The sequence below is a fragment of the Rhinolophus sinicus genome, chromosome 5 (assembly GCF_057876585.1).
Source record: "Rhinolophus sinicus isolate RSI-liver-muscle chromosome 5, RSI-T2T, whole genome shotgun sequence".
Taxonomy (NCBI): domain Eukaryota; kingdom Metazoa; phylum Chordata; class Mammalia; order Chiroptera; family Rhinolophidae; genus Rhinolophus; species Rhinolophus sinicus.
Genome location: NC_142505.1, coordinates 50,555,537 through 50,581,306, shown reverse-complemented (window position 1 = coordinate 50,581,306; position 25,770 = coordinate 50,555,537). Strand labels below are relative to the sequence as shown.

The 25,770-nt window shown below is 38.4% G+C and overlaps 1 protein-coding gene across 17 annotated transcripts in view; it reads left to right on the top strand.

Moving 5' to 3' along the window:
* ERC2 (ELKS/RAB6-interacting/CAST family member 2) overlaps positions 1-25,770 on the top strand; it is a 918,050-nt gene that overhangs the window by 437,657 nt on the left and 454,623 nt on the right. For all 17 annotated transcript variants that reach the window (XM_074313127.2, XM_074313130.2, XM_074313128.2 and 14 more), the window contains one exon: positions 5,499-5,692. In XM_074313127.2, the coding sequence (XP_074169228.2) occupies positions 5,499-5,692 (194 nt within the window). The remainder of the gene's footprint in view (positions 1-5,498; positions 5,693-25,770) is intronic.

The following is a 25,770-nucleotide window of genomic DNA, read 5'->3' as shown; positions in this document are numbered from 1 at the left end:
AAGTAATATTTGCAATAACACTTAAGATTTGAAGTTACTCATTTTGTTTCAGAACATCCAGGTAATTACTTCCGTTCTCTACATTGCTAATTTTAAGAGATTCCATAGTTAAAAGGTTATATTAATAATTATTTTTTGTTTATATGAAGGGTCTTAAAAAGTGTTAAGCATAGAATTAATTCTTTTTATTTTTTGTATGTGGTATAAAAAATATTTTGAACACTTGCGATGTCTATTTATAAATATCCTATTTGTTCCATCTATGGCAAGAAGTTTATTTTAGGAATAGTTATATGCAAATTGTGAATATTTTAGATGTGGTTAGCTAGAATTGTGAAAGAATACTTTCTGTAGAATTAGGCAGTTAAGATTCAAAGATTCATCATTATTAGTTTCCAAATGTATTATTTAGCCTCAGCTTATTATATTTGCTATTAATTGGATTTAAAATAAAATTTAACTTTTATAGTATGTTAGAGTTCTATATTCACCATTAAAAATCTTTATTTAAAAAGGTAATATTTTGTTCATAACTCAGAGCTATGTGAAGATTGCAACTTCTTTTACACAATTGAAATCAAATATAATGTTTAAAGTAGTTTATATACCCTGTTATGCTGTTAAGATATGAAAGGAATGTTAAAGCACGGTTAACAGACACTAAACTCCCAAGGTGCTGCAATCAAATCATATTTTTACGGTGCATAAATTTAGCAAATTATTGCTAAATCCCACAAGCAGCATGGAAGAAAAGTCATCAGATTCATTAGTTAGTGTTCTGCTTGTAGTTTATGGTTATGACTAATCATTTGTTTGAGAGAAATTATTTTTTATTAAAATTGTTAAGGCCCATTTCAGAGAGAATGTAATTGAATATTCCCTGCCTAGTTTCACAGCAGGTTTCTGGACCAAAGTCAATGCTTTCCTTTCTAGGCACTCGGAGTGATGAACTACCATTTTGTTGAAAATAATCAATGACTAGCCTTCCCATGAACAGTATAAATAAACTTGTAATTTGTCATATTGATACTATCAATCCCTGGTTGGCTTTAGCTACTTTTTGCTCTTAACTTTGATTTAGATATAGGATTAATGTGAAATTTGCCTTACTTCCCGAAATCATTCTAAATTCTTTCTTTAATTAAAAGAACCACTAGATACTGTTATGGACTACTTGTCCTACGTTATGACCTGAGTTCTCTTTTGTGCTTGATTCAGGCTTTCAAAATCAGTTCACATCCAAATGCTGAGGCTTGCCCACGTCAGGGAGACTCCAAATTTTATTTTGATTATTCCCATTTGTGGGGAAATTTCCTTACATATGGAAATGCAAGAAACATAATTGGGGGACCATCAAGACTAATATGTTATACAGACATTTCTGAACTGTTCTTTTTCCAATTTTCTGTGTTTCTATAAGATGATTGAGAGTTACTCTAAAAGTCACCAGAAATACAGTATTTTGAGGCAGAACTACATACCTGGATTTGCTCTTAAAATGACCTGTTTAATCAGCAAAATTGAATCTCTTTAGTCATTAAAGAACGCTTATTGGCATTCCTTTGGTTTTAATGATTGGTGGATATCTTGGAAAGTGACAATGTGCTTGGCTATATTTATGATAAATAAGTTCTGGAACCATTAAAGGAAAATCCACACCAATCTGAATTTTCAAGAGCTAGATTCCCCACTTATGGACAAAGCTGATATGGCTTAGAAGAATGCCATGGGAAATCACTTCCTGACCTATTTGGGGAGCTAATTTCAAACCAACAGGTCCATAAGGGGAAATAATTACTGTACATTTTCAGTCCAAACCTTGAATGTGTCAGAATGCCACGGTAGGACTTTGTTCAGGTAATGCTTTATTTAAATATACATATTATGCTTTCTGCAGTGTCTAAAGTACATTAGGCTCAAATCTATTGTCTACATTTTTTTTTTAAGCCAAGCAAGCAGTGAATTTATTAGAGAGGGACAGTACACTCGCAAGAAGGGAGAGCGGGCAGGCCTGGAGAAGAGCAGCTGTGCCCTGTTATCTAGTTTTGGTCCCCATCAAGAGCTGCCAGTCCAGATTAAAGACCCGTGTTATAATTTGAAAAGGCAAGAGTATTATCTAAATGCAAATAAACTGCTCCCTTCACTCCATTTTTAGAGGGTTCTGGCCTTGTAACTTTGAGGGGAGCTTGGCTTTATAAGCTCAATTTCCTTCTGTATTTCTGTAGTATAGTATCACCCCCATGCTCGTACATTGCAGCGTAACATACTCATGCTGTATGGCTTAACAATTTCAGCTCATCTTCTGAAAAGTTGTGATTCAGGCCAAATAGAGCTGGTTACCTGTGATATCTTTTATAAATTCCAGGGAAGCTTTTATCTGCATCACTCATGTTGGATTGGGGATTCACCAGTCTTCTGACATGTGAAACTCTTCCCTTAAGTCTTCACATGGACCCTGGTGATGAACCAGAAGCAGCTGTTACTCTTCCATTTCTGTATGTCTCATTCTTACAGTTTTCTGTTGACTTAAAGGATTTTTAAATGCTATCTATTTAACCTTTATGTAATAACCCTTCCAAGAATTCTGTCACCAGTATTGAAGGTGGTTTGACATAAATTCTTTTGCCCAGAAATTAGTAGATATTGATAGGGAGACAGATAGATATATTTAACTGAAAAGCATTCTTAAGGTTATCTAACCCTTTTAAAAGGAAGAATCATTAGCACCTACAGGCATTATCCGATGGACACCAGGCCAGCTATAACCTTGGCCGTGGTCCTTATTTTACTAACATGATCTAACTTTAGCATGACGTGAAATCAACAGTGGTCTTGATTCAGGTATATTTTTTCCTAAGCTTTCTGTACCTCTAAACATCCCATGAGTCCTTTAACCATCCTAACTTTTTGGGTTGGAAAGACTACCAACCCATCTAATATCACCATGTTGAAAGCTGGCCTTAGATTATGTTTTTCTCTCCAAGGAGCTAAAATAAGGAATGTGCTCATATACCTATTGCCAGCAGATTTCTCTGTAAACCTAGTAAGGAGGCTTCTCTAAGGCATATGTAGTATCTTGTCGATGAAAATTAAATAAACCAATTAACTTAGCTGTATAACAAGCCCCATTGATGGGATATATGTCATAAAATAGTATTCATAATAAACACACAAATGAATGATACCTTCCCCGTGTTTATCATTTTGTAGTTTTCACTGTCCTCAGAGGGGCTAATTCATTTGCCTATAGTCATAAGACACAGGGCCAGACTTAATTAAGCTCTAGGTCTTGCAACTAGTAAATCTGTACCCTCTTATTAAAAATCATGATAATAATAATCTTAAGAATAAAAACAATAAAAATAAACCACAGTGGCTAACAGCTAAATTTTTTGTGAATCTTTAAATCTGAGTGAAGAAACGAATTTTCACTTGTCAGAAGTAAGCAATCAAAACATAATTATTCTTTTTTTTTTTTTTGAGTGTTTCTAGCTGCTCATTACTCAGTTCGTTAATTTTTTTTTTTTTTTTTTTTTTAAAGATCTTGATGTCATTGGTTGGGTAGTTTGAGAAAAATGTCATGAAAGGTTTTTAGCTACCATAAAATAATGGTAAGATAGGAAGTGGAAGAGAATTCACATGAAATTTTGTTTTTTTCGTTTGTTTGTTTTTAGCAATCCCAAAACTGTATATTTAAAATGCCTTTTTGTTACAAGAGTAATGAGTTGATTCTTTTATCACAAATAGAAGTAGTTATAGGGAGTAGTTTCTTTTAAAACAGAATACTTACTTTACATTTTTAAAAGGGAGACTAATACATTTAACTATTCATTACTTCACTTCAAAATAAAATTGTTAGATGAATAAACTGCTGAAAGCATTATTTTCAGTTTTTTATATTTTTAATTATGTTGAAACTGCTTACTAATCTATTATAATGAAACCCAGTGTACATATTATTAATAAATAAATTAATTAATGTTTTCTGAGAAAAGTTGGTAAAAGGGGTAAATCGTACCTGATAGTATGTTGAATTGTTATATTTTTCCAACTTCTTTTGCATAGTTGAGTTTATTTTTTGAATAAGGAAATCTTAGTTTAAAGAACATGAAAGCAAATTATTCCCGTTCTATCCTCATGCTTAAATAATATGTTACATGCAGAAATATTATTCTAAAAATGATTATTTTGTCATTAATAAGAAATTTATTTTTATTTGTACTGATTTATTTTTATTTTTTTCTACTAAATCATTGCAAAGATTGTCTACCTTTTAACAGTAGTTTTAGTATTAATTTTTCTAACCATGCATGATTCATTTGACCCTACAGTAGCTGTAGCTTGCTTGCCTTGTTTTTTCCCTGAAATTTAAAAAAAAAAAAAGGTGTATAAAAACACAATGAGCATTCGCTTTACATAGCAAGACAGCAGAACAACTTTAGTCCTAATATATTTTGAACATTATATTATTTCACACATGGATGCTGGAGATACATACATATATGACTTCTCTGAACTTTCTATGTTGAATGTGCACTGTTGTTAAACTACTTGTTTTTCTCTGCCCACTCTTTGAAGAAGTCAATTAGGAATAATGGGAAACAAGGGGTAGGCAAAACATTGCAGTGCAGTGTTATTTCCATCTGTCTGGGAATATTTCAGCCAAAAGTTTATTTTGGGAAAAAAAAAGAAGCCATAACAATCTCATACACACAAAACCACAAATACTTTGGCTGCAAATTATTCTGCAGTGTTGTTGCTGTGTCTGTTCTCGTGTGTGAAGCTGCCACCCACCCATGCATGTGTTTGCAGATTCTCGTCTGTCTGCTTGTTCATGAATTAACTCATCCTCCTCCTGGTTCAGGTTAAATTTAATCAACAGAACAAGAATTTATGGGTATGACTGTTAGCTGGAAAGTCCTTCCTCATGTCCAAGCCTTTCTTTCAAAAAATATCTTCTGCTGAGATTTCTCAGTGGGATGAAGTATTCAGTGATCAGTCAGTTAATCTCTTATATGTTACCTGGCTTTACATATGCCCTTGATGGTTCTTGGCAAAATAATTTAATATTGTTTTCTCTCAGTTTGTCTGTATTAGAAAAGGAAGCTGTTGGTTTACATCATCTCCTTAATTATGAGGAGTTGAATTGTCTTAGTTCTGCTTGCCCAACGACCAGGAACAAACATCACAGTCTCTGTCCCCACCCATCCCTGATTTTTTGGTGGGAACAAAAAGCAAAAGTAGCAACATTTAATGGAACAAAATATCAACAATAAAAGAAACTCCCCTGTGAAACTGTAATATAATTTAAAATCGACATTGTTCTAAGGTAGCTGAAATGTGTGATTCTTCCATTTTGCCTTTTAACTGACAGTACACCCATAATTCTTGGTGATTATTTTTTTCTCCAAAGTTAATTTCTGGGCCATTGGTGACTGCACTATCTCTCATTCTAAATTGTTATCTTAACTACATTCTTTAAAAATATAATGTTGAAGGCTCATAATATTGAAGATGACTCCAGGATGAATCCCGAGTTTGCAGACCGAATAAAACAGCTCGATAAAGAGGCATCTTACTACCGCGATGAGTGTGGCAAGGCCCAAGCAGAAGTTGACCGGTTGCTGGAGATCCTCAAGGAGGTGGAAAATGAGAAGAATGACAAGGACAAGAAGATCGCGGAACTTGAGAGGTAAATTTTGCAGTCATTTTGTGACTCGTCAGCAGTGAGTGGACTTCTACTGCTTGTTGCCCGTGTCAGGTCACCATGGATTTGGAACGCACGTTCATGTTTCAAGTTGGAAACAAGTTACATATGAGGAGTATGGTCTGTTAGGTATGATGTTGTGTTTATGTGAGATATTTAGAAGGAAACTGGCTCTTCTTTTGATGGCTCTTCTTTTGATATACTTCCTCAGTGTTTAAGAAAATAATGGTCAACTATTTTGGTTGATGTCCATCCTCTAGAATTTGTGCTAGCAAAGTACGTAAGAAATTGAGGCTTTGACTACATGAAACCTCAGTTTTTTCCCGTCAAAGACAAACTTGTGGTTTAGGTTCGTCTCAAGCAAAGAATATGGAAGGTTATACAGTAGTTGGGAATTTATTCAAGATAGGGGAAAGGGAAACGAGCCTATATCCTTCCAGTGTCTTTTGGCACACCACAACAAATTCTTCTTTGGATTTATCTTTTAAGAGGACTGATGGCATGTGGTAAATAAATATGTTTGAATAGTGTTTGAATAGTGTTTAATAGAAATAAGACAGCAAATTCTGTCTAAAAACAAAGAGAGTTATATCAGGGTTCCAGAGTATTTAGATTTTCAGGTACATCATATCCATATTGTATTTATGTATAATATGGACTCTAAAAATAAGCTTTCTGTCAATGTTTTTTCCTGTATTTCATATAAGGAAAGAATTTCTGAATAATTTTATGTAACTCCATAACCTTTTTAGGATTTCTCATTGGTTCAGTAATAAGGCAAATTTGTCTTTCCTAGATTCAGTACATATGGAAGAGATCAGCAAATTTTGAATAAATCAGTGAATGTTTGCCAGCTCTGACCAAGACACTTGTGAGGCCCTAAAGGACTTCAAGACATATGTAAAATAGCTCTCTATGGTCTTGTGGAAAGGTCATAAGCTTTAGCAACAGAAAGACCTGGATTCAGATTTTGTCTCTGCTTCATGCCAGCTGTGTGACCTTGAACCTTGTTAGAAGTGAATTCCTAACAACCTATTAAATGTATCTCACTTTGCAGATACCCTTTCCCGGTGTAAGATGGGATGGTTATCTCATTATGAACAGTTAAATGCTAACACAAATAAATTCTAAATATTAAGTGGCTCTGTATTAAATGGATAGGTTAGTTCTCAAAAAATTTCAACATTTTCAAATATGGTATTTAATATATTCAAACTCTAAATCAATCAATATTTCATTTAAAAATCTTAGCATTATTAATTGGATGATAATCTGATTTTTATTGTGACCAATTTTAGCAATTAAACCAAGAATTTTGTTTTCCTGATATAAGTGTCTAAGTTTAAAAAATTTAAGGGCTTCATTTTAAAATGTGGGAATGTTCTGGCAGTCTACAGGTTCTTAAAAACACTATTAATTTTAGGTGTATCTACTTGCCTATTTTGGAACTATATGTTAGGACCAAATTTTTTCTTAAAAAGTTAGTGTGAGATCACAGGGAAATTATGATCATGTCTCTTTTATTGGTGAGAAAACTGGGACCCTGAAGGGTTGAATGACTTTCTGGATTAATCCTGTGGTGAGAAAGTGACAAAACTGTAATTTAGGTTTCCTTACGCCTAGTCCACTGCTCTGGGAAGCAGTGAGCCATTGAGGAGATGCCTTAGACAATAATACTGATGATAGTAATAATAGTAATTAGAATCATCAGTTTAGGTTATGTGCACTTTATGTTCGCAGTGTATCAGGGACTCTGCTAAGCGTTTGACCTGCAGTACTCTGTACCATTGAATCTTACCCACAACACATCCCCACTTTATAGATGACAAAACGATGACACATATAGGTTAAGTAACTTCCTCAAGATAGCAGAGTTTATAAGAATGAAAGTTGGGATTTGAACCCAGGTCTGACACATATGCAACTGAGAGCAATCCCATTCGCCGATGGGCCAAAGGGCAGAAGCGTGTCCAGTAGCACCAAATAGTCGCTCCGCCAGCAGAGAGGCGTTGCTTCTGAGACATGGGAGATCTGCCTCATCTTTATTAGCTTTCAGGAGGGAAAGTGATCTGCTCCACATTTAGAAGGCATTTTTCTGCACTAAACCAGCTCTCCAGAAACTGTAATTGAGAATCAGGATCAGCTACTATAAATATTTGCATAAAAATAGCATAATTATGTAGTTGGACAAACAAGTCTTAGCTGGACGCTGTTGCCGTTAAATCATCAAGAATATTCACATTTTTATTTCCTCAATATGGAATGCATTAAAACAACAGTGATTTTACAGGCATTTATCTTTATGTACTTTCTGCACATTTTCTTTATCTCTGCCTTTGCCTCTCCTTAAAGCTGATGCCTCCCAGGCACTGTAATTCATAAAACGTGTGGTGAGACTTGACTCTGTCCCAGTTATCTGCCTGCCTGTGTCTTGGGTCCTGCAGCAGAACACAGTCTGGGAAATGTCTGAGCCCTAGCCCCAGCCCAGGCCCCTCAGGAGTTGGGGGTGGAGATCAAGCCGGGAAGTTTCTTGGGAAAAGGAGAGCACAGCCTCAGCCTGCCTTTCTGAAGCATTAGCTGCCGAGCTACATGTGTATTCCGATCAAAACATCTTCCTTGGGTTGTCAGGCAGGCCCTTTCAAATTGGGCAGTATCTCCATTTGCTGGCTTAAACTTCAGAATTCATACCTCATAATGTTGGGAACGAAAAAGTTCTTAGCAGTGTGACATATATCTCCATTCTGGAGTCATAAAGGTGTGTTTGCAATTAAGTTTGTGATTTTGAAAACTAAAAAAAAATGAACTTGAAATAAATTTGTGGTCTCTAGTCTGTAATGTGACCTACCAGACTTAAAAGACCTCTTTCTAAAAGCAGCTAGTATTCTAAAATATTCCAGAACTTCAGTCATGTGCCACAAAAGGTACAGGTTAGGAATAACACAAACGACAGTGACAGTAGCCTCCTTCTCTTTTGGAGAGCAATTCGTGTTTGCTTTCTAGTCCGTTAATCTTCACATTTTTTATTTTCTCCATAATGTATACATTCCAAATAGCACATGCCTGGCACTTACATGGATGCATTTACCTTCTAAATTCCACATGAATGATGTTTTTCATCAGCCATTAAAGATTTTGCTTTTCAAAGTGCATATTACTCTGGTGTGGTCCCATGTGCAGTTCTGCCTGTAAACTCTTGTACTTGATGCTCATGGCTCAGCAAGGACGGTCTGTCTCAGACTGCAGGCTACTCTGGGGGCGTTTGATGCAAGGGGAGGGGGCAGGCAGGGGGCTTGAGCAAGCCCCTGAACATTGGTCCAAATCCAGCTGAAGTCTTTATTCCATCACCAATGTTAGATATCACATATGCTACACGATCCAGCTACAAATTAAATATTAGAGGCCATGAGATATGTGGTCTTTCTGTATCAGTATCCATCAAGGTCTCTGAGTTTTATTTAGAGTTTCAGAATTAATCCCTTGGTGCCTTAGGGGAAAGACAGAGGTTAACAGCATCTGTCAAGCAAGACGTGCTGCCACTGGATTTCTGGCATCTCACCCACGGGAAGGAATCAGTCAAGAGACCTTCCATGTAATTATCTCACATATGGTATGGGGTTTGTTGGTGTTTGTCTAAAGGACAGGGAATGCCCAAATCAAGCCCCCACGCACATCTCTCCCCGCTGTGGAGAGGAGGGTGGCTCCCTTGGGGTTCTACTCCTAAGACATAACATCAGAATAGAAAATAAGGTTGCACTTTATTATTTGGATCATACTAACGCCACCAGACATGTGGACATCGAGAAATCATTTCCGATGCCTTATCTAAGGTGGAGAAACAGACTATTATTTTTCCTTCTGAATTTGTTTAATAACATGCTGACATAATTTCTTTGATGCCTTTCAGAACTCTTTTCACAAAATGTAAACTTAAGCTTTATTTAAAAAAAAAATAATATGTGCTAGAAGTCTCATGGTACGTGGAAGAAACTTGATATCAGTTCTGTTAGTTTTGATATAAACTCTTCTTGCTAAGTAATTTCCACCTATGTGTGTTAATATATTTGAAGGAACTCTTTTAAAACAAATGGCAGGTGGTTTTATATCATCCCTAGCAACCTTTTGGGGAAGGTCATGAATATCATGGATCCTTTGAGAATTTGATGAAAACTAGGAACCCTTGAAAAAGGCAACTACCGTGTTTCCCTGAAAATAAGACCTACCCCCAAAATAAGCCCCAGTTAAGATCGTCAGCCAGATGGACACATTTAGTACGTTATGACGATGTTCCAGAAGAAGATGACATGACTGTATTTGAATAAATGTAGATTGTTGTACATGAAAAAATAAGACATCCCCTGAAAATGCATCTTTTGGAGCAAAAATTCATATAAGACCCGGTCTTATTTTCGGGGAAACACGATAAATCTTAAATGTTTGCTTGCTGTTTTAATTTAAGTTTCCCCAAAGCTTGGCCATGAACTTCAGATTGATGTACCTCTCATCTAGAAGGATTTGACACAGCAGCTGGGGCCGGTGTCACTCCAGTCCCCACGATGATCATGGCCTGACCTAACTCTTGTTTCTGATCCGTGGTGCATTCATGATCAGGAAACACGCTGCAGAGGGATTTCAGTTACGAGGATTTATTGGATCAATGCTTTTACCATGTGTTTAATCTTGAATTTTCTCTTGGATTTTTATCATTATAGTCAATGCTATTTTCATTGGAAATGTTCTTGTTTAAACTTTCTCCTGAGGATTTGTTTTGTTTTTCCTTCCCATATGAAATGCTTAAAACTACTTCTTACGTAGTTTTAGGTAGCTTCGAGTAGGTAGCTTACCTGGTAACATAGTTGGTTATCCACTGTGCTTTTTTTAAATGGCATTTTCTAAGCTAACAAAATGAATGCCCACTGTGTGCTCCTTTTGTAGCCTCATGAGGATCATGTTTTTTTCCCTTTAATTTTTGCTTGTCATTAGAGACTTTATTGTTTTGACTGATTAGCAGGGCATGTTAAATATTTTTGTACAAATAAGTTATCAAGCTTCTGGATATTTTCAGTGATGAAGTACAATCCTCATTTTCACAACTGAAAAAAAAATTACTCTCCACTTTGGAAGTTCCTCAGTCCTTTCCTTAGGAGGCCAATAGACAAGCGGCCCCTCCCCCGAAGCCCTCCTGCTGGTGTCTTTGATGATTGCTGGGTGCAGTGCTCCATGAGCCTCTAAAATGGAAATCTTTGAACAGAAAGGAAGATTGCTCCATTCCTTTTGGTTTTCAGGGATGAAGGAAAAATATCTCCTAGGATATAACCATCCAACTTACTGGCTCAAACAAAATCTTTCTGACATCAGTGCTTACCACTAGCTCTAATCCCTTAGTAATTTCCATTTCAGTTTATTAAATAATAAAATTTTATATGTACACAGATAGGAACTTTATAAATAGACCTTCAGAAAAGGTGTCTTATGTGTAATATTTAATTTAACAGCTTATGGTGTGTGCCCAGGACTTTTGGGGGGTAATATCAGATAAAAGTTACTTTACTGTCCTTCATTTGGTTATGAAACCTGCTAATATAACATCTGTTGGCTGTATTTTTAAAACTAATGCATTTCCTTCCTTTTATTCTCTTTTGCTATCCCTTTTTCTTTCTGCTTATCCTCCAAACTGCTGCTTTCACCCTTGCTCCAATCAGCTTGACTCTCAGGTTAGTACTTTCAGTTTTTCTTCTAACCACCTTTCCCTCCTAAGCTCAATTTATTGCTTGCACTTGTTTACCAAACACATTTCTGAAATGGTTTTCCTCTGGCCACACATTTTTTTCTTTTTAATTTCATCTCATGCCTAGGAAAGGTTTACTTTGTGAGAGAGCTGTCTAGGTGGGAGAAGGCAAAGAAAAAGATGGAAATAATTCACTGTTGGGTTATTTGATACATTCTATTCCTGGATTATAAAATCAGTTAGAGAAATCATCAGGAAAACTTCGTAATGCAAAAATTGACTGCATGATGATAAAACATAGAGCAGTGGAAAAAACAAAATGCAGGATGCTAAATTTAACCTAGGAGAACAAAAGATTTGCCCGTGACACAGCAACTTAAAAGCTAAATTTAATAGTGCAAACCATTGAGACTTTTTGCTTAATAAATCACTGTGTTTTGAAAGATTTATAATACTTTTTTTAAGTCACTTTTGAAAATTATCAGTGTGTTAGTAACATATTGTACACACATGTTATTTCCTGTCATTGTTTGGGTTTTTAACTTTTTAACTTCATTTTTATTAGCCATAAGATATACTTTAATTACCTAGGGCATAGCATATGGAACCAAATGTAAAACTAGATTCAGTGTCGACTTTGTGCACCTCAATATTAAGAAGCGAAATGCACATTTTGCTTGAAAACGCATCCTGGGTTTGATTCCTCGAAGATGCGGGGCCCAAGTCAGTAACTGGTTCTCCTTTAAGTCAAGCAAGACTTCTCTTTTCCATAAACCGTAGTAAAGGCTAGTGGTTTCTTCATCATTCAGTCAATGAGTTTACTAAAAGATGCTCAATGATTTGGGGTACTTAGGCTTAAAAAAAGACTCACATTAAATTGGTAGCCAATACAGTTGCTGTTTTGAGAGGCAAGCTATATTACTTTTTTCTCTTTACTTGGGGTATGCACCTCTTCATCCTGTCCACTGCTTATCACTCAAGCCACCAAACCAACGCATTTACACCAGCAGCAAATAATTTCAAAACGAGGCCCCCTGCCCACACACTAATTTTGTTCCCCTGCCTACTCCCAACCCTGTGGCTCATAGTCCTTGCAAATGAACCCCCTTCCCTGCTGTTCCCACGTACCACGTGGGGTATCCCACAGGAACTGCCTTGAACTTTATCACACTGAAGGAAACCCGTTCTCAATAGTTCCCCAAACAGTGATTTAACGGAGATTAAAAGCATGGCCCTTCAGAACTGCTCTCACCAAAACCCTAATGACTGTTCACTTTCTGCTGCCTCTGTGTGCAGAAACAGACTTCATAAAGTGGGTGGGGGTGGTAAGGCTGGCCGCACGGCATCCAAACCTTTCCTCCAAGTTTTGGATCCAATCATTTAATGGAGCTTTAAACTTTTCTCCTCGCCTGTCTTTTTTGTTTTCTTTCTCCTTTTGCCTTCCCTTTGCTACCCCTAATCTTGACCCGTGTATACTGAAGCCCTTGAGACCAGGGACCCCTTTTGCTCTGACACCTCAGGCCCAGCCTGCGCCTTCACAGGCATTCTGCTATGTCTTCTCTGTACCAAGAGCTGTTATCGTACAGTATTTAGCTTTTTCCTATTTCCCAGTAAATGTATATGAACTCTGACCCTCAGAAAACAGGATGCAGGGTTAGGGCTGGGAGAGGTTGAAGGTCATGGGATTCTCTGGATGAGGGGCCAGCTCACTGATTAGGTTTGGTAACCTATGCATGCCAGGTCTAGTTGAGTGACTGTGTGCAATGGTCAACTCAAGCTTTCAGTATCATGTAACCTCTTGCCCCAAACGAACATGATGGAGAAAATGTGTAATTCAGTATACAGTCTCTAGTTATATTTTTTAGTGTAGGAGGAATTGGGCAGCCCTACTGTCCTGGAAACAAAAAAGTCTGCACAGTCCCGGAAGCTTTCTTGAGCTTTGACAAGTTTCCAGAATTAACTATGCTTTTTTTCCTACCACTTCCAGGTTTACCAGTTAAAATGAAATAAAATGTAACAATTGGAGGGAATACAGGCTCTCTAGTCCATGTACTTTATATGGCTCACAGTTGAGATACATAATATTTGTGAGTGCATACATATGTATACCAGGGGTGCCAAAAAAATGTACACAAGTGGACACTTTGGTCAACGTTGCTCAAGCAGTAGTTCACTGTTATCAGAAGTGTCTGGACGCTGATGGTAACCACTTTGAGCACCTCTTGTAATTGCAGAAGTCAAACGTGACTTGTATTCAACTTTCGTTATTGGTATACATTGAATATTACAATTTTAATAGTTTTTTCCAGTCTTAAAATGTGTATCTATTTTTTTTTTTGGCACCCTCTGTATATGTGTATATATACACATATGTATATGTGTAGCATATACGTTTATCATATATTTGAAAGAAATAATGTCTGATCTTTCTTGCCATAGAAGGTTTTAGTCTGCCTGGTACCTCCCTATCTCCCAATCTCAAGTTTGAAAACTTCACTAACTCTTGGGTCTTTACAATGTGTTGTGGAATCCATGGGAAATTCTCCCCTCTGACTCTTTTTTTTTTTTTTTTTTTTTAAATGGCCTCACTTCCTTTTCAAATTCTTTGTAGACTCATGCTTAAATTCGGGTGGACAGATGTTAAATATTGGGTTTGGTAAAATACAAATGTCATATTTGAAACCTGTTTAGGTTCTCACTCCAGAAAACTCCGCTTCTGTCAAGAATCTCTTTACACACAAACCAGTGGGAAGCCAGAGAGGTTTAACATGATCCCTGCATTGCACTCAGGGGGAGGGTTTATGTGAAATTTGCTCATTTATAGGAACTATTTGTGACATTAGTGTGTGACTTATGACAAATGAGGTTATCTAGATAAATGTATGCAGCAAGCAATTGACCAAAAAAAAGAGAGAGAGAGAGAGAAAGTATCCTTTGGGAATCAGTTTGAAATCCTGTCAGAGAATCAACCAAGTAAAACAAGAAGGCTCAGGCCTCTCCTAGGTTCTGTTATCCTCCAATGGATTTGTCTCCTGGTTCAGCTGCTTCCTTGTTTGTGCCTCAGTATCCCCTCTTGTAGAGAAAGGAGCTGTCTTTGGAGCAGGTCACCTAGGATCCTCTTTGCACATGTCTGATGGAAGGGGTATTGATGACAGGCCCGATGCATCTCCCTGGCAGGCAGGCTCGAGCTGATGGCTGGCACCTGGCAGCAGGCGTGAGCTCATTGTTACAGAGTCACTTCAAACACTTCTACCAAAATAAACTCTTTGTGATGTTTCCCCAAAGCTGAGCACTGCACTCTCAAGCCCTCATTCTTCCAGCAAAAGATGAAGTCACTCCTCCTGGACCTCAGAGGCCTGTTGCCCAAAAAAGTAATGAAAAACATCTTGCCCAAAGTGTCCCCTTGCTGTCCTGCAATTTCCATTGTGCAGGGTCTGTTCTTGTACCCATTTCCTCCACAAATACACACTGAGCATCTGCTGTCTGCTACGCTGAGCACTATATGCTGGCCTTGCGTTTCCAAAAACTAGCTGATGGAAAACTGACCAAACTGTTTAAGGAATGCTACATTCTTTTTTTGTATTCATGGTTCACATTGGTACGACTACTAATAGAAAGAGCAGAAGTAGCCGCAGCAGTAATAACAATGAGCATCAACTAAGTACCAAGGCTGAATTAGTCACTTCTTATGTAGCATTTACTTCTCATAATGACGGTGTGAGGTTGGGATGTCATTTCTTCCATATTAGAGGAGAGGAAGCTGGAGTTCATAAAAGTTAAATATTTTGCCCAAGTTAAACAGCTAGTAAGTAAAGGTGTTGGGTTTTTTCCTCCAAAAGCCAATTCTTTCTGTTTTACAGATTGAATCTTTTGCCTGCAGGAGGGAAGCCTGTGCACTTGTGTTCAGTCTGCAGTTTTCCAAATATGGTGTTCATAGACTATGGTACCACTTTGAGGAAATACTTTGAGAACCACTTTGAGGAAATACTTTGAGATTCATGCCCCTGACCCACCCTGACTGCTCCAGGCTGAGCTGTTTTCTGGTGTACAAATCCTGTCCTTCCAGGGCCAGCTCAGGTGTCGCCTCTTCCATCCAGCCTTCTCTGAACCACCTCAAACAGAAGCAAGTTCTCCCTTCCTTGATATCCTCAGAGCTTTATCTCACTCCTTTCCTGGCTGTGTCATAGCCTCCTTCAAATTGGTGCAGTTAACGAGTGCACCATGCTTCCTAGTGGAAGGCGGTGTCCTTGAGCATTGGATGGGTCTCTAGCTTGATGCGGTGTAGTGCCACACACTGGAGGTGGCGGTCATAATCCTGAATGCTGTTGCAGAAATGACTACCGAAGAAAGGGTCTACCATTAACCTCATCTCACCCCTCCCACCCTTTACTTGGTCCATACAGAGATTTGCAGGTGGGCTCTTTCTGGAGGCTGGTTGACTCCAGTGGGTATTATATCTAGCTTCAGACAGGAAGCCTTAAGAAAAGATATGGTTGGTTTTCTATCAAGTTGGATGCTTGAAAGTTCAAGAAAAATAAAACACAAATAAGAAGAGAGTGGGAAAGATCTCCGTCTGAACTTACCTCCCTCCCTCCCTCCCTTCCTCCCTCCCTCCCTCCCTCCCTCCCTCCCTCCCTCCTTCCTTCTCTTCCTTTTCTCTTTCCTTCCTCTCTCCCTTCCTGCTTCCCTTCTTACTTCTCTTCCTCCCTCGTTACTTCCCTCCTTCCTTCCTTCCCTCCTTCCCTCCCTCCCCCTCCTTTCTTGACTATTCATTGAAATCCTTCTCCATGCATGGGTCTGTGCTGGGTGTTGGGGATATAACATTAAAACAGACGTGACCGCTCCCCTCACTGAATTCAAAGACCAACACTTCCTATAAGGAAGGATTTGGCCACTAAGAAAAATAGTTTGTCCCAGTTATACTAATAACTGGAAAAACTGGGTTTCAGGTGTTTTTTAAAACTCCTTTTCCTGTTGGGGTTGAAGGGGTTATCCACAGGTCAGACAATCATTTCCCTCTTTAAAGCTGCCTTATACTAATGCTGACATTTCTGGTGAAGTGTCAGAAAATTTTATGCCCAAGCAGAACTGGTAGAAAGCCAGAAATCAGTTGATTTTGCTTTGGGTGCAAATATTTTATTGGGGATGGAAAAAAGTTGTTTTGCCTGATTTACAGCTCCTGCAAACATAAAGTGGGTTCTATATTTAGAAATGGTTTTGAACCTTTGAGGTGTAGCCAGGGGTTGGTTCTTGCACCTTTCCGACCTAGCTTTGGTGGGACTTGCTATGGCTAACGTTTTGCTGAGGCAGCTCCAATTTGTAGAACAAGGGCTTTATACTCTGTATTATTTTTACTTTTTAACTTTTGCGTGAGTTGTTGCTCCGGTGCTCTATCTGTACCCTCTAGAATGGTGCAGAAGATGGACAGAACACAATTTGCATTGCAGCTGAAATGTTTTGTAGTGCACTAAGTTTCTGGGGTTACTTGGAGGTAAGTAAAACCATTCTCAACTTACAAATATGTTAAAAAATGACAATAATAACAACAATAACAAAATCAGACGTAGTCACAGTTACGCCTAATAACTCCTGGTTCCAGAATTAGAGATGCCCAATTGGTAGAATTAACCATTCATTCGTAGTTTTTCAAAATCTTTTTTCTCCTCTCTTCCTCCCCTACTCCTGGCTTTTGGTTGGTACTACCATATGGGTGAATATCAGCAAATAGTAAATCTCTCAAGATATGTTAGCCTTTTCTGTAAATGTTGAGAAGGGGAAGGAATTTTAAAAAAATAGTTTCTCAGTATTGTTATAAATCACTTTCTAGAAAAATAATATCTTATTTCCTTTATATGGCTTTTCTTATGAAATGTGAATTCTATCACTTCATTATCCACAATACCAGCTCAAGTTCTAGGGAAACCTATCCAACTCGTGACTGGGACTTTCTTCCGTATTGAGTAAAGCTGTGTGGAGTTTTCATACTGTGTAATGTCGTAGTTTTGAGAAACGTACATTTTGGGAGCCTATTTAAAAATGAGTGGGTACTGTGTGTGTTTCTCAGAAGAAAATACTGTGTTATTAGTATATCTAACAAAGGCTTTGTAGACTTTCCTTGTAAGGAATGCTGATGATTTTAATATTTGCAACTCTTTCTTATTTTGCTCTAAAGTCAGTGACTACTGTATGGGTCAAAAATAGAATGGGAAGGCAGAAAATGGCTGATTTTGCTTTGGGTGCAACTAATTTATTGGGGAAGGAAAAAAAAGTTGTTTTTCCTAATTTACAGCTCTTGCAAAAATAGTGGATTGTGTAGAATTATTTTCGTAGAAAAACTAATTCTAGAAACTTGAGTACCCTGTTCCCCAGAAAATAAGACCTAGCTGGACAATCAGCTCTAATGTGTCTTTTGGAGCAAAAATTAACATAAGACCGGGTCTTATACTATATTATATAAAACCCGGTCTTATATTGTAGTAAAATAAGACCGGGTCTTATATTAAGTTTTGCTCCAAAAGACACATTAGAGCTGATTGTCTGTCTAGGTCTTATTTTCAGGGAAACGGTATGTCGGGGAATGGAAACAAATTTCCCTTGAAGAATCTCTTGCTCCCTTTTCAGCCTAAGAGCAGTAAGACTCATGTTTTAACATTTTAACTCTACCTTGCCTATTGACCTTCTCTTTCGTTTATTTGTTCGTGTTCTCTCTCTCTCTCTCTCTCTCTCTCTCTCTCTCTCTCTCTCTTTTTTTCTCTCTCTCTGTGTGTGTGTTTCCAGTTGCTAGTGTTGCTAATATAAGCACTATTCTTAATTGGTGTATACAGAGTTGAGCGTACAGTAACTCATGCTTTACAATATTTTTTTCAACGAAAGTTGAAAAGTTTTTGATTCTCAGTGTGTTGAAGAAATATACTATTTGTTGTGAGACCCCACACATAATTGTGAAGACGCAATGGTGAACAGAGCAACTCTTAAGATATTTTAACGTGGGGGTGGGGGCAGAACTTCATATAGAGAATTGCTTTATAAAAAATTTACTTTAGGTCTTGGAAAAATATCTTTAGAAAGTTTTGAGAACATAACTGCCACCTTTCTCACATGGGAATGTGAAGTAACAGAATAGTCTCTCCCTGGCCTTTGGTGTGGATCAACTGGAATATTCCCATGGCTGCACAGATCTTGATGTGATGTGTGAGCTGAAGTGTAAGAGAGTGGTTTTAAATTTAACTTCAGAGCCCTCTGTTATTTAATCATATGTCAGTTTGATGGTTCCAAGGACAGCATGATATGTTGCTCACAGATAATTACTGTGGAGAGAATGAGTTGGTTATAATAATGAATAGTCGAGAATCTTCTGATAACCTGTGATGAGTGGGCCTTGGTGAGAAACACTCACTGGGCAATTGGCACATTGCTGTCCTATCACTTTGGTGAGTGTGGGTCCTCTTATGCCACCTAAACATGCAAAGCAGGGGCTTTTTAGGGATTCCTGAGCAGATAAAGAAATGAAGCACTGCTCTTAGATTTCTCGTGTCATCTATCCTAGACCTGTTATTACTTTATGTTAGTGTTTCACTGGTGATTTAGGTTGTTCAAACATTATTGTCAGAACATTACATATGGAAAATGAAATAAACTCCATCCTAAGAAACAACGCCACTATTGCCGCGGCATGTTGGACGTACAGACACATGTCTTTACGCCTCCCCCCTCCCCCGTGTCTGTAAGATGGAGACAATTGTGTTATATATAGTTCGTGCCTCGTGAGCTTGTGAGCAGAACGCACGCTGAGCATGGACCACAGTCGCGCACATAGTAGATGTTCATGAAGTGGTGATGGTCATGGTTATGAGGAAGGTTGACCTGCCAAGAGTAACAGGTTCCAGGAGAGAGTTCATGCACAAGAGAAATAGGAGATGAGCCTCTTGCTTTCCCAGTTGTAGAAAATATCGCTGCTTTAGACTTCTTTCTCCTAAGCCATGCAGAGATTTTGAGGGAAAGGTTGAAAACATTATCATCCTTCTGAATGCTTTTTTTCCTGAGGGATATGAATAAATGAACCTAGAAAATTCATCTTGTTCTGATTGGAAAGTTATCTTTATACATGTATATAAATTTGTAAACTGATTTGTTCACGTGTGTCTTATAAGGATGTATTTTAGATTTTTCCGGAGCTAGATAGCCAGAATTCAGCCACAGTCCTTTTATATCCAGGCATAAAGGGACCTGGCATTGAGTTTAGAGAATAGGCCAAGTACCCAAGTTCCTTCATCCATGTATTTCCTTTATTCATTAACTTATTCACTTTCTTAGTAATTGTATGTCTGCTCTTTACTATACACTGTGGTATAACTAGAACTGTCCCCAGAAGCAGCTTCTAGAGAGATGGAAGCAACTCAGTAAGATTTACAGTATGCATACTAGATTTACATAATATATGCAAATAGTATAAAGTAATACACACTCTTCTACATGTCGATTTGCTTATTTTAAAATGAAATATCTTGGAGATCGTTCCATAGCCATACATAAAAGCTTGCTCTTACTCTTTACCTCTGCGTGCTGGTGCATTTTACCAGTGTGCCCTGAAGGACTTTTAGGTTGTTTCAAGTCTTTTCCTCTCATATAGACTGCTCTAATTAATAACTTTGCATAGACTTAATTTCATATGTATATGAATATATCTGTAGGATAAATTCCTAGATATGGAATTGCTAGAACAATACATTTCTAATCTTGCTAGATTTTGCTTGTTGCCTTCCACAAAGACTAAACCATTTACAGCCTTATCAGCAGTATTGAGAGTGTCTCTGTTCCTATTCACTGTCAATGCACTGTGATTTTCAAGCTTTTTGACCTTTGTCAATATGGAAGGTGAAAAATGGCATCTGAGTGTACTTTTCATTTGCTTTTATCTTACTACAAGTGAAGACGGGCATCATTAAGTATGTGTACAATTTGTCATATTTTTGTTGGTCTTTTTCTAGTTTATTTGTAGAAGCTCTTTATATGTTAGGAAAATTACCCATTTGTCTTTGAGTTGAGTTTGAAATGCTCATCCCTGCCAGTGTGTCTTTTGTTTTTAATTTTGCTAATGGTGATTTTGCTACACAGAAATTTAAAAAAATTATTTTTATGCAGTCAAACATGTTCAGTCTTTGTTTAAAATCTTTTTATCAATGTCTTCTTAATTTTGTGTCATAGTTAGAAACCTCTTCCATGCTACAGGAGTAAGAACAATTGTCCTGTGGTTTCTTTGGTATTTTTAGGGTTCAATTGTTCTGCATTTAGTCTTTGCCTGTCTGGAGTTTATCTTACTGCAAGGTATGAAGTATGGATATAACTTTATTTTTTTCTAGGTCAAGTGAAGTTTAAATGTCACTTTGTTCCTTTGCCTGTCACTAGAGCCAGCCCAGCCTGGTTAGGTCTGTCTCTGATAAATTCACGTAGCTTCCCATTATAATGTGAAACACCACCGTAGTACTTGTTCAACATTTGTCTTTCAGTCTAGGTGGGACTTCCATCTGGATAGGACCTGTCCTGTCCATCCAATGCCTGTAAAATAGTAGACACAGTATTTATAGAATGAATTAATGACGGGAGTTCTGAAGAACTAAAGCTGTGAGAAGGTATAAATTATGAGTAACAAGAAGGTATGGAAAAGGCATGTAGAGTGGAATGTGAGCTATTGAGGCTCACGTAGAAGAGAACCAAGTCAGCAGCATGGAAGTGGTGGAAGGTTCGCCAGCTCTTGCTGTACAGGACAGTGAAACAACCTGTTTCTAGGGTCACCTTGTTACGCTGGATGGCTTTCCCATACCCTTCATCGTGAGACGCAGCAGGAATATCACTTTTGTTTCTTCTTGGGAAGCCTAATGTCTCAGCTTCTCCTGGGTTCAGGGAGTCCTACCTACGTGGTTGCTATCCCTGCCTGTTTCAGGATGTAGGAAGAAATGGGGAAAATATGGCAAGAGCTTTGTCTAGGCTGTGTTGTAGGTGCTTTGGGATAGCCCTGCTGGGTAGCCCTGTCTAGTAGGCCGATTGGAATGAAAATCTGGAACTGGACATGGCAGCATTACCTATATGGCAAAGTGTGACAAACTCTATATGACTGTCATGGGCATTCAGAGCAGGGAGGCACTGGGGAAGTTTCTCTGAATGCAGTGGTACTTCCACTGGACCAGAAAAATGGAAAAGTTTTTGTCAGACGTGGAAGCAGGTGGGGCACGTGAGCAAAGACAACAGATGTGGGAAAGTCCAAGGCACAAATACAGCACAAATAAGCTCAAAAGAGAGGGTGGGGTTCTGTAGCTTAAGCTCCGGGGTATGGGGCAGAGTGAGCGATAAGGGTTTTCTAGGACAGGGCAAGTGTCCAGGGCTTAGCTAAAGATTTTGAACTTTGTGAGCCTGGGAATAGCATAGTGAGGAGTCTCCTCGAGAAGGAATAACTCTGTAGCATCTCTGTACTGGAGGGGTAGGCAGTAGCCTAAGCTGGAAGGAACAATGGCGCTGAAATAAGGTGGTGGCCCTGGAAGTGAAGAAGAGGGAACAGGTTTCAGAGATGCAAGGATAATTAATACAACAAGCAAACAGGCAAAAACACAAAAATCAGCAGTCTGTATGCTTTCCTCTGGAAACTAAAGGATATATGTAAGGAGAGCCAGCACGACAAGAAAAACAAAAATAAACAAGAAATAAGAAAAGACTTAGTTAAGTACTTATTTGGTGCTAGGCATGGTGCTAGGCATTCTTCAAGGTTTATCTCAGATTTTCTTTGTAGCAACGCCAAGACAGGGTCCCATTTGTGAGATAAGGACAGCAAGGCTCAGAGAAGTTAACTGACTTGCTTACTATCACACAGCGATTAATTAATGGAGCCAGGATTCAAACTGAACTGCTCCAGCTCCAGAACCCAGAATCAATGACTGTGTCCTATTCTATAGCAAGAATTTTTGTTCTAGGATAAATTAACTTGGCCCAAGAACTCCTGGTACCATAGGGACCATTCTTTAATGTGCTGCTTTTGGGGTGGAAAGCTCTTTCTATAATACAATGGATTCTAAGTGTTGATGAAAACCTCTTATAATGGAAGTTGAGAAGCTATTTGTGTTGGCAGTTCCAGCAGCCTTTTTTGAGCTGCTGGTCTGAGTCTTCACCCTCTCTTGAGTGGGAAGGTAGAATTCCTCTTTTCGAAGAGTTTGAGTGGGCCTGGTGAGTGGGCCTCCACGGAGGTAGCAGCAGCTTTGCAGGCTGGAGACAGTCGTCATCTCTGGATGGGCTTCAAGGAACATGGACGGCAGAGATGGGGGAAGACCTCAGGCTATCCATCCTCCTGCCTGCTTGATACAGTTCCCAGTGGGGAATTCTGGGGAAGCAGCCAAGAGCAAAGATGTATTTCTAGGAGGGCTTTTCTACTTCTTCCAGGAATCATTCTTGGGACAGTTCTTCATGGCCCCACACAGTGTGATCAGAGAATTCTAGCAGCATGAAAGTTGAAAAGAAATGAAGGTCTTTGTTGTGATATATGATGATTTTCCTTTAAAAAAAAAAAAAAAAAGCGGCCCAAACAAAACAACTCTCTGCTAGAGAGATGGTCTTCTCTTCAGCACAATATCCACATCTCCCTTGATCTCATCTGAGACAAGTGGGAGGGTTGGCAGCACATGACAAAGGCTGAGAATTCAAACCACGTCCTAGCGCCCATGTCCAGGCTGTCGTCCTACCGTGGAATCATTTCTTTCTCATCATTACATTAGGGCAGAGGGCAGATGTCATGCCATCAAAATGCAGGGTCTTCCTCCTACAGAGCTTTTTTTTTTTTTTTTTTTTTTTTTTACTTTTAAACTTGAAACTTTTAAGCTTTCATGACTTCATCTGTATGCCTGAGAGAAAGGATCTGTGTTGGCTTCTCCGTTCTCATAGCTGCTGGGGAGCATGGGATTTCTTTTCTGTTTGTTGTTTGCCAGTTTGTTTGGTTTACCTTCTCATCTCTCACAGATATTTTACTTTTGTCCCTTCCTCTGAAAACAAGATGTTTTGGCTAGGTTGAATAACATTGCTTTCTTCAACTTCTCCACATTTTACATATTATGTGTAGGGTTTTTTAAATCATATAATCAAATAAGTTTTATAAAGTTCAAAAGCACACAAGAACTTTTGAAAGACCCCGATATTTTTAACATCATTTGGGGGAAAGGTAATTTGAAGTGCCTTTCTTTGAAAATGTTGCTGCCGTTTACTAAGCATTTTCCATGGGCCAGGTTCTGTGCAAAACACTGATTCACAATATTTTTTTGAAACCGCAACACCCTGCAAGGAGGGTAGTATTAATTTGCAATGGGCAGATGAGTAAACTGGCTTAGAGAGGATATTGGTAATTTTCTCAAGGTCAATCTGGATTTGAACCCAGGTAGCTTTTCTCAAGAGCAAGGGACATATAGATACAAGTACATGTGGATGCTTTGCTGCATGCCATAACAAAAACAATTATTATTATTATTTTTTATTCTGAAGGCAAGGGGAACAGGATTGTGTTTAAAAAAATGTCTACCTTGTATTTCCAATACAACCCAAATTGGATTCATCACCCTTTCCCTTTCTCACCCTCCCACTACTCCCTGTACGTCTCATTCAGTCTTGGAGCTGGTACAACATCCACCTGGGTTTGTAAGATAGAAATCTCAGGTGGCCCTTGGTTCATCCCGCACTGTGTCTAATCCATCAAATTTTCTCGTTTCCTTTCCCTATTCTAGTTGCTGCTGTTCCCTTTGGTCATTTGGTCTATTGTGGTCGTCTCCAGAGTCACTGTCTGCTCTCATACTCCACTCAAGATAACATCAGAGGCAACACCCTGTACCTCGCAGCCTTTCCTGCCTCTTCCTCATACATGGGGCAAAATATAACAGCCAGCTCTCTGCGTGGCTTATGCGGTCTTTCACATCCTGGCCCCTGGTTGCTTTCAAGTCTTAACCTTAAGGCCCAACATACACACAAAGCCCTTACACCACCTCATTTCCCCGCCATGTTTGTGTCACCGAGTTTTTTCTCACTCCTTACACTTGCTAGACCTTTCCATCTCTGCAGCTGAGCCTGTTCTTCCCATTGATTAAATGCCCTCTTTCCTCCTCTTTTTGTGCAAAACTCTTGCTTGTCCTTGAAGTTTCAATGCACATGTCACCCTCTGATTTCTCTCAAAGGACAGTAGTTCCACGTCGTGTTCTGATGGTACGTAACTAATATTGTACAAAGCATTTTGTGATTCTTCAGCTACATATTTCTCCCTTTCAGTAAACTTTGAACTATCTAATGGTAAAAACCGTTTTCTCTTCATCTTTGTGTATTCAGTTCCTGGCGCGTGATTAGTGCTTCATAAATATTTGTTCGATGCATGGATGGATGAATGGATGGAAGGACAGATAGAGTGGCAACAGAGAAACCATATAGGAGCTATTTCAGTGTCTGGACAAAGAAAACAAAGGCATGACTCAAGATGGCAGCAATAAGAATAGAAAGGAGGTAACTGTATTGATAGACATTTAAAATTAAATTTAAAGTGGGTCGTGATGATCCATTGCTTGTGAAGGGTTAGGAAGAAGGAGGCCTTCCTCATTGACTCCCAATCTTGGATAGCTTTGGTGGGAAAAAAAAAATTGCAAAAGAAATATGGTGATTTTTGGCTCTAGAGATGGGACGGTTGAGAATTTAGTTTTGAATATGTTGAGATATATGTGGGCTATTCAGGCAGAAGTGTTCAGTGGACATTTGGAAATTCAAGAAATTTACAGAGCCTGCGCTCCTCCTGACGGTAGGATTTTGGGTCACTGCCTGGCATTCGTTTCTCCTTTCAGCTGCACCTTCTCCCTCCAGCCCCTTTATCTACACCCCAGGCTATATGTTCCTGACATGGAAAGACGTCCAAGACGTTACAAAGTGTATCGCATTTTCCGTTGTAGTTTTAAAGGGGGATGTTGTGCCTATTTGTGCATTATGAATACCAAATTTCTGGACAGATTGACAAAGAACCCTTAACAGTGGGAATGGTTATTGGGAGAGGTGGAAGGGGGATGTATGTTTTCTTTTTATAAACTCTTTTGTACTGCTTACTTTTTATTACTAGCATGTATAATATTTTTATTAAGACATAAATCATATACCATAAAATTCACCCTTTTAAAATGTATAATTCAGTGGTTGTTCGTATATTCACGTCATTGTGTAACCATCACCACTGTCTAATTCTAGAATTAAATTTCATCACTCCCGAAAGAAATCCCATACCCATCCTTAGTCATTTCCCCCCATCCCTCAGCCTTTTATCTACTTTCTGTCTTCATGGATT